The sequence below is a fragment of the Monodelphis domestica genome, chromosome 5, assembly GCF_027887165.1.
Source record: "Monodelphis domestica isolate mMonDom1 chromosome 5, mMonDom1.pri, whole genome shotgun sequence".
NCBI lineage: Eukaryota > Metazoa > Chordata > Mammalia > Didelphimorphia > Didelphidae > Monodelphis > Monodelphis domestica.
Genome location: NC_077231.1, coordinates 255,184,975 through 255,199,534, shown reverse-complemented (window position 1 = coordinate 255,199,534; position 14,560 = coordinate 255,184,975). Strand labels below are relative to the sequence as shown.

The window sequence follows — 14,560 nt, the reverse complement described above, 5'->3', positions numbered from 1 at the left end:
CTACAAACTGCTACTATTGGTATGCTGATATATCAACTCACTTTTGGGGGGCATAGACAAATCTTGGTTTTTAATTGTGGCACAATTTCCCCTGATCCACTGGGAAGAAATTTGATTCTTAGGAGTTTTCTAGCAGAAAGGAGAGAGGGTTCAGGTTGTCTAATAGTTGAGGAAGGAGTGCATTTCCAATTGTGTGGTGTTTTTTGTGTTTCCTTATTATAAGCCTTAAGGCTAAGAAGCTATTTTCAGATGCTAGTTAACTGGCATGTGGTAGGTTCCCATGCAGCCAGAGCTTAGATATATACTTCAGAGGAGACAATCATGCCTGCTTGATTAAAGATCTCACTTGGCACTCCTAGGGCAAAAGGTATCTGATGAAAGAAAGCAATGGGCTAGGATGGGATTAAACCAGACATTGGCAGTTTCCCATTTTAGAAACTGTAAAACTGTAATTTAAGCTCTAAACTCTGCATTTATTTTGTCCGTTCCGTTCCTTATGACTGTTCATTAGGCGGGTAGGCCATGGAGAACTGGGATGGGGATTTAGCTATACTTCTTAGCCATCTTGTTTCTCCTGGTCTATTTAGGCCTGTCTTCTTCCTAGACTCCCAACTGACCTTGTGCCTAATTCCAAGTTACACAGTTTTATAGATCATTCTGCTCATTTATTCTTTACTCACAGTTTCCATCTCAGTTTAAGCTCCCATCTCTGCTTACCTTGATTATTGCAGTAATCTCCTAACTGGTCTTCCTCCCTCCAATCTCTTCCTTCTCCAATCCATTCTCTACACAACTGCCAAGTGAATGTATCCAAAACATAGGTCTGACCATGTCATCCCCTTCTTCCTAAACCTTTGGTAGTTCTGATTGCCTTTAGAATAAAATACAGGGAAGGGCAGATAGGTGACTCAGTGGATTAAGAATCAGGCCTAGAGACTGGAGGTCCTAGGTTCAAATCTGGCCTCAGACATTTCCCAGCTGTGTGACCCTGGGCAAGTCACTTGACCCCCATTGCCTAGCCCTTACCATACTTCTGCCTTGGAACCAAGACAGTATTGATTCTAAGATGGAAGGTAAGAATTGTGTGTGTGTGTGTGTGTGTGTGTTTTAAAGAATAAAATGCAAACTCCTATGTCTATGTTTGGCATTTAAAACCTTTCATAATATAGTTCCAGCCTGCCTTTCCTGCTTACTGTATATAATTCTCCCAATCCCCTACATCCCAGCCAAACTGAACTATTTTCTGTTCCTTGTATATGACATCTGATTGTTTGTCTTATACAAAAGAATTTTTGTACAGGCTATCTTCTAGAAGATAGGAGATCCTATTTGTCCTCATCCCTTCCCCACTTACTGGTCCTTCCAACCCAGACATTATTTTGTATTCACATGGTGTCTTTGTATATATAAAATCCTTGCCTTCCATCTTAGAATTAATTCTGTGTATTGGTTCCAAGGCACAAGAGTGGTAAGGGCTAGGCAATGGGGGTTAAGTGATTTGCTCAGGATCATGCAGCCAGAAAGTGTCTGAGATCAGATGGGATCTCAGGATCTCCTGGCTCCAGGCTTTGTGTTTTATCCACAGTGCTACCTAGCTGCCACTGAGAGTTGTCTTGAATAGACCAATGCATAGTTCTCTCATTGTACACATATTCTTTTGCTTACTCCACAGTGGTTTTTTCTTTTCTTTTTTGTGCTTCTTTCTTTCTTTTTATTTTTTTCAGCCACATGTAGGAACAGTCTTTGACAATTGTTTCTTGATATTTTAAATTTGAATTTCTCTCTCCCTTATCTCCCAAATGAGGTAAATAGTCTTATATTGGTTATAGGTGTACTTACATGGAATACATATTTCCATATTCCTCATGTCATGATAGAAGATGCATAACACATACAATAAAAATTTCATGAAGGAAATAAAGTGGAAGATGGCATGCATAGCATTATTTTCGAATGGAATTAGGGAGAAGGATGTCATGGGGTCAGACACAACTCAGCATTCATGGGAAAAGAAAGACTCCTTGCAAACGGAGCTTTGTTATTTTTCCTCTCAGTGGCGGATCCTGCCCGAGACAGGTTTCCAATGGCTGAGCTTTGACAGACACCAATGCGCCATGTACAGTGTGGAGGATCTTCTAATTTCACACGGACACAAATTGTCAAGCAATCCTCTGGTACCACACAAGGATAGATATGATGGATATCAGCATGGGAGTTCAGAGCGTAGAGCTGGTCACGGAACACTGAATGGGTTTGAAGCAGCCCCTCCAGCCTTTGTTTGTAATAAGAAATCGCTGGGAAAAGGATATTTGAGTGACAATGAGAACAGTGGAGCAGTACCGGGGAGCCACAGAGAACCCCCAAATTCATCTGCTTTCCATCATTCTGAGGAGGGGTAAGTGTCAATATCACCCAATTGCTTTCTTTTTGCCTTTGGGAGTTTTCATTTGCTGTAGAGGACCCCCAATCATCCTAACTAGAGGCTACAGCCACATAGCAAAATAAGGGAGACCAGTTGAATGGTTTGAGCCCAAGAGTGTTATTTATAGAACCGTAAAAGAACCAGAGGAAGACTTTCAATTCCTTGACTAGACCTTCTATGTAAGATTTCTTTTTTTTTAAAGCTAGACGTGATTTTATTGGTATAGGACACTCCATGGAAAGAATTTCATCTTTGAAGTGCAGGTCTGCACCTGCTCTGCTGGTTGTTGTCTTGGTTGCCTAGGAGTACTGAGAAATTGAGTGCCTTGCTTGTTACACAGCCAGTATAAGTCAGAGATGGGACTTGAACCTAGGACTTCCTATGTCAGAAATTGATCCTCTATCCACTATACTTCCTACAGAAGTATAGAAGAAAGATCCCCATAAAAATTGTACAGAATGAGAAGTTGTGGCCACATTGCAGCCTGTATGAGTGGAGGGAATACCTTCTACAATGATAAGATAATAGATTCATGGAAACACTGTGGACTTTATTAGTTTCTTTTTTTAAAACCCTATTCTTGGGGCAACTAGGTAGATCAGTGAATAGAGTGCCAGACCCAGAGATGGGAGGTCTGAGGTTCAAATCTGGCCTCAGACTCTTCCTAGCTGTGTGTAACCCTGAGCAAGTCATTTAACTCTGATTGCCTAGCCCTTACCACTCTTCTGTTATAGAATTGATACTAAGACAGAAATTAAGGGTTTCTAAAATAATTAAATAAATAAATAAATGACAGAGTCAGGATTAGGAGTTCTCAATTCTAGAGCTCTCTTTGTTACATTATATTATCTACTAGTTTTGTTGGTTCCCAGCCCATCTTTTTTCCTATACATTCACTGAATTCAGTGGAGGGTAGGAGAAATGGTGGTGGTGATGATGGTGATGGTAATTGTAGTATGTACATTAATGTAGGTTTCTCAATAATAAAAGTTTGAAATAGAGGTCAGGAGAGCAAGAAGAAGAGATTTCTACCATTTACCTCAAAGGCAGTAAGAAAAAGGACCATGTAAACATTGATTAAAGCAGCTCTGGTCCAGCGGAAGCCCCTGTCGTCACATCATAAAATTTTCTTTGTGCTAAACTACTGTATTGTAAAATGGGAAATATGAAAGTCTGAATGGGAATAGCTTGGGTAGGAAGGGCTCGGAGTACATGGTACATATTATGTAATCGGGTGGGATAGGTTATAAGTGAACAAAGAAAAAGAAATGTTGGGGGATGGGGGAGAAACAGCTTCAAGGGAAGTTCCTAAAAAAGGTAGTCTATTAAACTATACAGGAACATACCAACTTTCTGTTCCTTGCTGATCCAATGTGGAACCATTTTGCAAAGGGCTTGGTAGGGATTTGATGCATAATGACTATGGAGGCAGGAATGAGGTGTGTTTAGCTCGAATTGTTGATTTTAAACTCTTCGTTAAAAAATAAAAACTTCCTAATTTTTTTTCGTAACACCATATGGTTCAGTGTCTTCAGCCTATTGGAAACACATTGGGCGGCATCTGTGTGGCACAGTGGATAGAGAGTCAGGTCTCCTGAGATGGGACACCCTAGGTTCAAATTTAATCTCAGGCACTTCCTAGCTGTGTGATTCTGGGCAAGTCACTTTAACACCAATTGCCTAACCCTTCATCTTTGGAAATGATACTTAGTATCAATTCAAAAACAGAAGATAAGGGTTTTTTTTTTAAAAAGGAAGAAAGGAAGGAAGAAATAAAAGCACCACATCTGGGGCAGCAAGGTGGCACAGTGGATAGAGCTCCAGGTCTGGAGACAGGAGGACCTGGGTTCAAATTTGGCCTCAGATACTTTCTAGCTGTGTGACTCAGGGTAAGGTACTTAACCTAGGTGCCTGGCCCCTGCTATTCTTTTGTCTTAGAATTGATAATAAGACAGAAGGTAAAGGAAAGAAAGAGAGAGGAGAGAGGGAGAGGAAGAGAGAGGAATAAAGAGAGGAAGAGAGAGAGAGAGAGAGAGAGAGAGAGAGAGAGAGAGAGAGAGAGAGAGAGAGAGAGAGTTTTGTAGTGAAGTCAAGATTACTACAGACTGACAAGCTAGAATGCTGAATGAAATTGATCAGGATAGAAATTGATGGAAATATATGTCAAGCCATATATTTGGGTTCAAAAATCAAATTTATGCTACAAGATGAAGAAGTCATGGCTAGATAACAGTTTCTGTTTTGTCGTTAGTTGGTATTAACATTACCTGTTTCACAGGCAAAATCCATGGAACTTTTTTATGTACAAATTTCTTGAATTCAAAATTCCTTTCTGAACCTACTAGCCTTTTTGTCCTGCCCTCTTCGCCAGTTATTTTCCCTAGAAAAGATACTAGTTGTAGGCTCTGAAAGGTGGATTAATGAATAGCAGTAGAATACAAAAAAAGGATCCCTATACATAACTGATATAAATAAGGGCATGGAAAGAGAGCACCCAGCTGCCCCAAATGAGTACATGTTCCCTGGGGGCAGATGAATTATATCCCAAGAGAGTAAAAAAAGATGAGATATGTGATTGTAGAGTCAGTGTCAAAAATCTGAAACAACTAGAAGAAGGAGCGAGGTACTATAAGGCTAGAGAAAAACAAATGTCCCAATTTTCCAAAAAGGGAAGAAAATATAGCCTGCAAAGTATCACCTGGCTAGCTAACCTCAGTACTTAGGACAGAATTTTGGAGTGTATTAGCAAAGGGATGACTTCTCAGGATCTAGAAAGGTAAACTCTACTGGGCTTAGTGAAGAACAGATCCATGATCATCCTATGCCAGTTCCTTTATCGAAAATGTTACTAGATTTAGGGCAATTACTATAGATGCAGTTTACCTAGTTTTAGCAAAGCATTTTCCCATATTTCATGCTTTCCTTTGGATAAGATGTTAAGATATGGACTAAATTATAATGTAGTTAAGTGGGTTTCAAATTGGCCAAATGGCTGGGCCCAAAGTTAATAACTGCTTCTTGGAGGGAGATCTCTGGTTAAGTGCCTTGTGGAACTGGCCTTGCCCTGTGCTGTTAGATGCTTTTCTGATGGTGTAGATAACATGCTTATTGAATTTGCACGTGACACAAAGTTGGAGGGCTTTCTCATTGAGATGAGTGAAGTCAAGATTACTAAAGACTGACAAGCTAGTATGCTGAATGAAATTGATTAGGATAGAAATGGATGAAATAAATGTCAAGTCATATATTTGGGTTCAAAAATTAAATTTATGCTACAAGATGAAGTCGTGGCTAGGTAACAATTTCTATTAAAAAAGGTATAATTATATTTAATTAAATGCAAGTTCTGAACCTTGATGTGAATCATTGGTGTGATATTGTCTAAAATTCTAATGTTAACTTAATCAGGACTCTCTTTGAATCCTTTCCCCACCTACCCACCCAGTATATACACATTAATACTCGGTGGTCTCATCAACTCCCATGGCTTCAAGTATCATTCGAATATCCTATCACAATAGTGCTACTACTTCAGTCATCATCTCTCAAACCCAGGAGAGACTGCTTAGGACTCTGAACCCCCAAACTTTGGAAATAACAATGCTTCTAGCCCAGTGCAAATCTTGTAAGCAAATCCCATGAAAATACAGCTTGGCAAGTGTTCCTGGCAGTGCTATAGTCATAGCTTCTGATGGCCCAGAAAACAAAGCTCTTACCCCCAAAGTTTTTGACATTGACAAGTGATTCAACAACAAAACTAACAATGGAAATGATATTGGGGAGCCTAGTTAGCACAGTAGATATAGCACCAAGCCTGAAGGGGGGAGAATTTGGTTTTAAATGTGGTCTCAGACATTTCCTAGCTGTGTGACTCTGGGCAAGTCACTTAACCCTCATTGCCTACCCTTTCCCATACGCCTATCTTAGAAGTGATACTAAGACAGAAGGTAAGGGTTTTAAAAAATGACATTAAATAAAAAAGTATTAACATCTACTCTACCATTCCAACCTAAAGCCCATGGGGCCTTTCCATCTGATTTGCAGAAGAAATCTTCCCTCTATGTTATCTCCCCCATTAGAATGTAAGCTCCATCACATTGCTCATTGTCCCAAAAGGAAGGAAAGGTGGGAAGGAGGGAGAGAATTTGGAACACAAAATTTTTAAAAAACTAAGGTTAAAAATTGATCTTACATATAATTAGGAAAAATAAAATATGATTTAAAAAAGAGAGTATGAGCTCCATGAAGACAGGGACTAGCTTTTCTGTTTGTATCTCTAGCACTTGGCATAGTTGCTTTGCCCATAATCAGTGCTTAATAAATGCTTTTTTTTTACATCGATTCATTGATTCATTTTGTATTGATAGGTAAATTAAGTGACTTATTACATTCACTTGGGATTTGAACTCAAGTCTCAGACTACAGAGTAGTGTTCTTTGCACAATATCATATCGCCTTCTGTGATTCAAATCCCAAAAGATATTAAATATTCATAAGCACTTTCCAGAACATGAGAGAGGATTAAAGGGATACCATGTATACTTTCCCCTCCAATTAAATACAATTTAATAAGTATTTATTGCAAAGTACTCTGCTAGGCAATGTTTTGATACCAAAACAAAAACATATCCCTGCCTTCAAAGACCTTACATTGTACTGAAAGGACAACAGTACATGCACAGATATTGTTGTTCAGCTGTTCAGTAATGCCTGACTCTTCATGACCCCATTTCAGAGTTTCCTGGCAAAGGAAATGATTTGTTATTTCCTTTTCTAACTCATTTGACAGATGAGGAAACTGAGGCAAACAGGGTTAAGTGACTTGTCTACGGCCATACAATAAGTTTCTGAGGCCAAATACGAACCTGTCTTCCTGACTCAAAATATTACACTCTATCCACTGTGTTACAGATGCCCATTTCCAGGGAGAAGTCAGTGTAAAATGTATATAAAATAATTGGGAGTAACTAATAAGTAAGAGGATCAGGAAAGACTTCATGTAGAAAGTATCATTTGATTTCAGCCTTGAATGGTATAACTATAATATTTTCTTTGTTTTAAGTATTTTACATTTGCATTTTAGTCTGGTTTAGGCTGTATCTTGGACTGTTGTTTAACACCTCTGGTTATAGGAAGCTCCTGGATAAGGAAATTCTCATCATCAGTGGAGGTCATCACTCTCTCCTTGCTTATTTACATATAGTTTTAGTTTTGCCTAAAACACTGAGAAGTTAAAGAATTTTCACATAGCCACACAGCCAGTATATATATATCAGAGGTTAGACTTGAATTCAGTAAAGGTCAGTTTGCTAAAGAAAAAGCTCCCTTTATCCAGACTCTTCTTCTTCAAGTCATTTAAAACTACCGATTTCTCTGAAGTCCTAATGAATATTGCCCAGTATTCAATTGATCTCTCTCCATATCCCACTGATTGTTCCATATAACTAGTCATTAGATATGAATAGTTACTATTTATCTGTTCATAGCTATATCCTTCTCCTGCCTCTGACTTAGATGAGTTAATGAAGCCCATTTAACTAGGGATTGTGGAAGGAAAGCTGATAAATCCAAATTATGAGGCTTCGTTTCTGGGGACCATCTTTCTTCTTTCTCTATAAGTTACTATCTTTAGAGCATTAGTTACCTGTTCAAAGACTAGCTGCTACAAATAGAAATGACTTTTAAAATTGAAGTTTAGCACATACATATGGTTGATATATCCTGCTTTTAATAAATGTATTAATGGAAAAAGAAGATGGGCTGGTCACATGATAAGAGGTAGAAATAACCCAAAAGGAAAATGATAAATGTTGGAAGGGGGTGGGAAAATTGGGACACAAATTCACTATTGTTGGAACTGTGTACTGATACAACCATCCTAGAAAGCAATCTGAATCAAAGGGTCATGAAACTATATAACCTTTGACCCAGCAATACCACTACTAGGTCAGTATCCCATGTAGGTCAACAAAAAACGAAAAGGACATATGTGTGCAAAAATATTTATAGGAGCTCTTTGAAACTGAGAGGTTATACATCAATTAGGGAATAGCCGAACAAGTGGTGGTATATGTTGGTAATGAATACTATTGTGCCATGAAAAATCAGGAACAAGGTGATTTCAGAAAAGGCTGGAAAGACTTAAATGAACTGATGCAAAATGAAGTGAGCAGAACCAGAAGAACATTGTATACAATATCAGAAATATTATATGATGATCAATTCTGAATAATTAAACTATTATACTAAACTAAATTATACTAAACTATAGTAAACTAAAATATTAAACATTATCAGCAATGCAAGGATCCAACTGTTATAGTCTGAATACAGATTGAAGGATAATATGTCCCTTTTTATTTCCTTTATGAGATTTTTTCTTAATAAGTGTGATATGTGTCTTTCACAGCATGAGGAATATAGAAATATGGATTGCATGATGGCACTGGTTTTAGCTATGTCAGATTATTTGCCATCTCAGGGAGGAGGGAGAGAATCTGTATCACAAAATACCAGAAAACACTTGTTTAAATAGTTTCTACGTGTAATTGAACAAAAGCAGTTTGAATATTGAAATTTTAGTACTTAGCAAAAACAAAACAAAAAGCTAGGAGTACTTGATGAAACTCCCAAAAGCTCCAATGGTGTCTTTGTGATGTCACTAGAAAGGAGGGGGTCTGAGGGGCAAAGTCAGTTCACCACTTGTTTTTGTATGGTGAAAGACCTAAAAATATGTATTTTTACATTTTAAGATAAGGTTTTATGGTATTTTAAAATATAAAAACCAGCTTCTAGCAGAAGTGAGGTAGATTCCTAGCACATTACCTGGGACTATGTGTGGAAGAAAAATGGACCAGGCACACAAGTTAGGACATATGAATAAGTTGTCCTCTATTCCATCAAGGTCCGATTCTTCACTAAGGCATGGAGGTTACTGTAGTTGCTCAAGGATCACGCCAGTAGAATCCAAAATCTTACAGGCCCTACCTAGCAGAAAAGGTTGTGGGTACAGGAGGACCAACCTAGCTAAGTCTGGGGATCCTCTTTTCCAGATTGGCCACAAGAAGATGACTTTTTTCTTGACCAGAGCCATTCTCTCTAGATTCTTGAATCAAATCCATGAAATGTTGAGGTTTATTCGTGTGTGTATACCAGCCCATTCTTACAAGTGAAGGTCAGTGTTCCAAACATCAGTCATCACTATATCTCATGTTTCTGTTGTAGTATGTCAGGGCTTGCCAAACCAAGGATTGTTATACAGATTAAGATTTGATCCATCCAGCAACCTTGAAGTTGTCGCCCTATCATTATCCCCCTTTTACAGAGGAGGAAGCTGAATCTGAGGAGGGATAAATGCTTAACACCTCTCCCCCCATATCCAATCTGTTGTCAAAGCTCATTTGGTCTTTCCTTGTAACATCTCTTATATAAACCCCCTTTTCTCTCTTCTGACTCTGCCACCCCTTTGGTGCAGACCCTCATCCCCTCACACTTGGACTAAAAGCAATATTCTCTTGCTGAGTTTGCCTACTCTCCTCCAATCCATTCAAGCATTAAAGTGATTTTCCTAAACTCCAGGTCCACCCATGTTGTCTCTTCCGCAATATACCAGTGACTCCCTATCACCTCAAGGATCAAATAGGAAATCTGCTGGTGTTCCAAACCCTTCATTACTCAACCATCTCCTACCTTTCCATCCTTCTTACACCTTATTCTTTGCTACATTGGCTTCAATAGTTTGACATTGGCCTCTAGGCTGTTCCATGAGCCAGACACTACATTTCTTGGCTTGGATAATAAATATATACCTTGGGAAAATACGAATCAGATCTCTAAGACTTTATTTTTTACTTATCTATTATTTACTTACATGGCAGACAGTGTGCTCAGCACCACGGATATAAAGGCAAAAACATCCCTTGCCCTCAAGAACTCATGGTCTAATGGGAAAGGCAACAATGCACAACTATGGAAACAGGATAAAATGGAAATGATCTTAGAAGAAAGGCACTACCATAAAGGGGGACCAGAAAATGCTTCTTGCAGGATTACAGAATTTGAATTGCAATTTAAAGGAAGTCAACAGATAGTCGATGAAGATTGAGAGAATTCCAAATTTAGAGAACAGATAATGAAAATGCTTGGAGATGGGGAACAGGAGAGCCTACTCACTATATTATGTAGAAGAGAATAAGGTATACAAAGATTAGACTGGAAGGAGGTTAATTCTTTTGGGAAAATATCCTATAGGGTAATCTCAAACCATATGTAAATAATTTCTTGATTAGGAAATGTTGTTAATTAGCCATACTACCGTGTGGTGGGTGCTTTATCTGGGTGAAATAAACACTAGCCTCTTAATCCAATGCTATGATACTATAATCATAAAGGAGCCAAATTTTTCAAGAGAAATTCTTTCAAGAGAAAGAAGCAGTGAAAGTAGAAAGGGAATTATTGATATCAGAAAGAAGTTGGGAGGAGGCAGCTAAGTGGCTTAGTGGAATAGAGCACTGGGCCTGAAGATGAGAGGTCCTGGATTCAAATCTTACCTCAGACACTTCCTACCTGCAAATTACTTAACCCCAATTGCCTAGCCTTTACTTATCACTCTTCTGCCTTAGAATGGACAATTTTAATATTGATTCTAAGACAGGAGTGAAGAGTTTGGAGAAGAAAGAAAGAAAGAAAGAAAGAAAGAAAGAAAGAAAGAAAGAAAGAAAGAAAGAAAGAAAGAAAGAAAGAAAGAAAGAAAGAAAGAAAGAAAGAAAGAAAGAAAGAAAGAAAGAAAGAAAGAAAGAAAGAAAGGAAGAAAGAAAGGAAGGAAGGAAGGAAGGAAGGAAGGAAGGAAGGAAGGAAGGAAGAAGAAAGAAGAAAGAAGGAAAGAAAGAAGAATGAAAGAAAGAAGGAAGGAAGTTGGGGAAGTCTAGAAAGTAGTTATTGTGAAGAAAAATACCAATCTGCAACTGTATTATGAAGTACTTATAGATTATTCTTAGTATTTGTTGACCCCCGGGGTTGGAGACTGAGAATTTCTATAAAAGTGTTTATGAACTCCTTTGCTCTCTTGTATTAAGGTCTTGTTGAAGTTGAATAGACCTTGTCATGTTAATAGCTGCCCACCTTCACAAACCATTTGGGGAAGTTGATAACTATTGATTTTCTTAAATTGTTGTTGATAACCATTTCAGATATTCTAGCCTCCCCTAAATGGCATTAAGGATGAGAAAGAGGTGGTGAAATTGGTTCTTGTCTCTTCAGAGTCATGGGCAGCCTAGAGAAAAGCATACATATATAATCTGAGTCTGTGAAACATGGTGTGACTTAGAGGGTAGAGGGCTAACCTTGGAATCAGAAAAATCTACCTTGAGTTTTGACCTCAGGGAACATCTGGCCTGGGTGACAGTAAACAAATCAAGTCACTTAACCTGACTGTGCTCTAGGCAGTTCTCCAAAACTACAAGTTACAGGAAAACTGTGGATCTACATTAGTGGAGGAAATTTCTCCATGGGGAGTTCCTCCCAGTCACTAAATCACTGGTCCTATCTGCATGCAGCACTTGCCTGCTCCAACTGGACAGCCTTCTTTAAGTGCAATGCTGGTTTTCATGATCTGCAGTGTCACAGTATAGTGTGGCAGGAGAGGAAATGAATGCAGTCTTGGACTGGACTATATTAAGAAAAGCATCTCTTTTCTGGCTAGGGAGGTGATGGTCCTTCTATTTCTGCCCAGGTCAGATCATATGTGGAGTATTGGGATCATCTCTGGGCACCTCATTTTAGGAAGCTATGTTGACTACTCGCAGTAGCTGGAGGAGGGCAACCTAGATAGTGACCAGACTTGATTTCAGTAGTAAGAAATGAGGAATGATTATGATGAAAAAAAGAGTTAAGGGAGAACATGAGAGTTGTATTTAAGTATCTGAAGTACTCTTTAAAGTTTGGCACATAGTAGGTACTTATTAAATCTTAGTGATTGACAATCACAGGGAAGAGGGATTTGGTTTATTCTTTTATTTATTATTTATTCTTTTGGGCTTTGTCTGGAGTTCTATAATTCCAGTTCTACAGTTAGGAGCAGTGGACAAGCACTGGGTAGCAAATAAAATCTTTATATGAGGAAAATGATCTTAGGCATTAGAATTACCCCAAATTGCCCCAAATAGAATGGGCTACACCAACAGCCAGTGGGTAGACCTAACTGGAGGTCTTCAAGCAAAGGTTGGATAACCATCCTCAGGCATGTTGGGAAGGACATTCTTGTTCCAGCCTGAGTTGGACTAAATCACCCCTAAGATCTTTTCCTACTTTGGGATATTATGGTCCTTTGATTTTTCAGGGTACCATAGCATCAACAACAAACTAGTATATAATGGAGGACACTGAGTAATATTGGGTTCCTTGCATTCTAGAGAGGGACTAGTAGTGGAGGAAAGAGATCTTTTATATGAAAGGAGAACAATATAAGGTATGTATTCATAACCTCTGCTAGTCTGTCACAGATCTGGGTGGAAGTTGACTAGTATGATTATAATACTAATAGTTACAATTATTTGAATATAATATAACTACATTAGTTATAACTACTTGAATACTGAAATGAATTTCAGTTGCTCTCAAATACACAGAGTTTTGTTCCTGTGTTTGAGCTGAAAAATTATAATTATAGGAAATAATAGCAGAACTTAGCACTTTATAGATTCCTGGAATCGTATCAGAGCAGCTAGGTGGTGCAGTGGATAGATTGCAAGGTCTGGAGTAAGGAAGACTTGTCTTCTTGAGTTCATATCTGGTCTCAGACGCTTAGTCCAGGATCTTTGGCAAGAAAATTCCAATAGGGTCATGAAGAGTTGGACACTTGCAAAATGACTGAACAACAACAATAAGAATCACACATAGTCTCTAGAGCTGGAAGGGACCTTAAAGCTCATTTTGGCTATCCCTTTCATTTTATAAGGTGCAGAAACCTGAAGGCCAGAGAGATGAAGTAACTTGCCCAACATTACTCAGGGAGTAAGTAGCAGATGAGCTTCAATAATAGCTAATAATAATACTAGTTAACTATGTGCCAAGCACAATACTAATCACTTTACAAATTATCTCATTGATCCTTTCAACAACACTGTTATGATTAAGATGATCTTGGGAGACTGATTTTCTGATAAAAATACCAGTTTATTAATTATATAAGGTTTATTGGTTAGACCAGCATCATAATAGATGAAGTGATATAGGTCTCCATGGTTGTCTCTCAAAAACCAGGGACCACCCCAGTTGGGTTAGACTGTCTGATAGATTTTTAGGAGCTCACTATTCAACTCCTCCATCGGTTATCCCAAGACATCTTTAATTGGTGATAACTAATTATGAACTGGTTCATCAGATCCTCAGCTCTTCCCCAAACTGACAGATGGGCCATCATATCTGCAGGGAAAGAACCCTTGACTCCATCTATTAACCAAATTTTGTTAAAAGGGAAGACATTCTTTGGGATTCCCAAGGCCAAAGAAAATGTGAAAAAGGCAGCAGACTAGATACTATCTCTGACCCAGATCCTAGACACAGGAATACACAGAAAACAACACAGGTAGGTGTGGTTATTATCCTCATTTAACAGATAAGGAAACTGAGGCAGAGGTTAAAAGACTTGCCCAGAGTCAAAGAACTAGAAAGTGTATCCTAACTCTTGGTTCTATGTTCTTTTCTATAAGGGAGGTTTAAGTTGTGGAAGCTGTGCCTTCTTCTTCATACTATAATAATATTCCCCCCACAAAGCCCTTCAGGAATTCTGGTAAAGATTTCTGTTGGCTCATCACCACTGTAACTTGTAATTAACCATCGCCCATGCTTCTATGTCCCCAATAAGAATTGTGGCTGATTAGAGACTTGTCTCCCCTTTGACACAGTGGTTTGGAGGCCCCCTCATCTTGGGAGGCCTACAGATGCTCAGTGAGCAAAGTATATCCTCCAGTCAAGGCTACTGCATTTAGAAGACAGTTAACTTTTAGAAGCTTGTTTGTATTTCCTTTAAATTATATCCTGCTTAGACTGGTTTTCAAAAAGAAAAATAAGATTCACGTTTAACATCTGTTTAGTGTCAAATCTACAAACATGATTTGTTTTTACATTGATTTCATTTCA

The 14,560-nt window shown here is 38.4% G+C and overlaps 1 protein-coding gene and 1 long non-coding RNA gene across 13 annotated transcripts in view; one reads left to right on the top strand and one right to left on the bottom strand.

Moving 5' to 3' along the window:
- JCAD (junctional cadherin 5 associated) overlaps positions 1-14,560 on the top strand; it is a 96,698-nt gene that overhangs the window by 48,508 nt on the left and 33,630 nt on the right. For 4 of the 5 annotated variants that reach the window (XM_007504808.3, XM_007504807.3, XM_016426323.2 and 1 more), the window contains exon 3: positions 2,055-2,395. The exons of the other annotated variant lie outside the window; for it this stretch is intronic. In XM_007504808.3, the coding sequence (XP_007504870.2) occupies positions 2,115-2,395 (281 nt within the window). In that variant the 5' untranslated portion in view covers positions 2,055-2,114. The remainder of the gene's footprint in view (positions 1-2,054; positions 2,396-14,560) is intronic. 5 annotated transcript variants of the gene reach the window in all.
- Positions 1-14,560, bottom strand: part of LOC130454631 (uncharacterized) — a 36,980-nt gene that overhangs the window by 19,257 nt on the left and 3,163 nt on the right. For 5 of the 8 annotated variants that reach the window (XR_008912405.1, XR_008912409.1, XR_008912411.1 and 2 more), the window contains exon 2: positions 718-871. The exons of 1 other annotated variant lie outside the window; for it this stretch is intronic. This is a non-coding gene — a long non-coding RNA (uncharacterized LOC130454631). Of the gene's footprint in view, positions 1-717; positions 872-10,292; positions 10,389-14,560 lie in introns of all 8 variants that reach the window. 2 more of the 8 variants (XR_008912407.1, XR_008912412.1) reach the window with 2 other exon arrangements.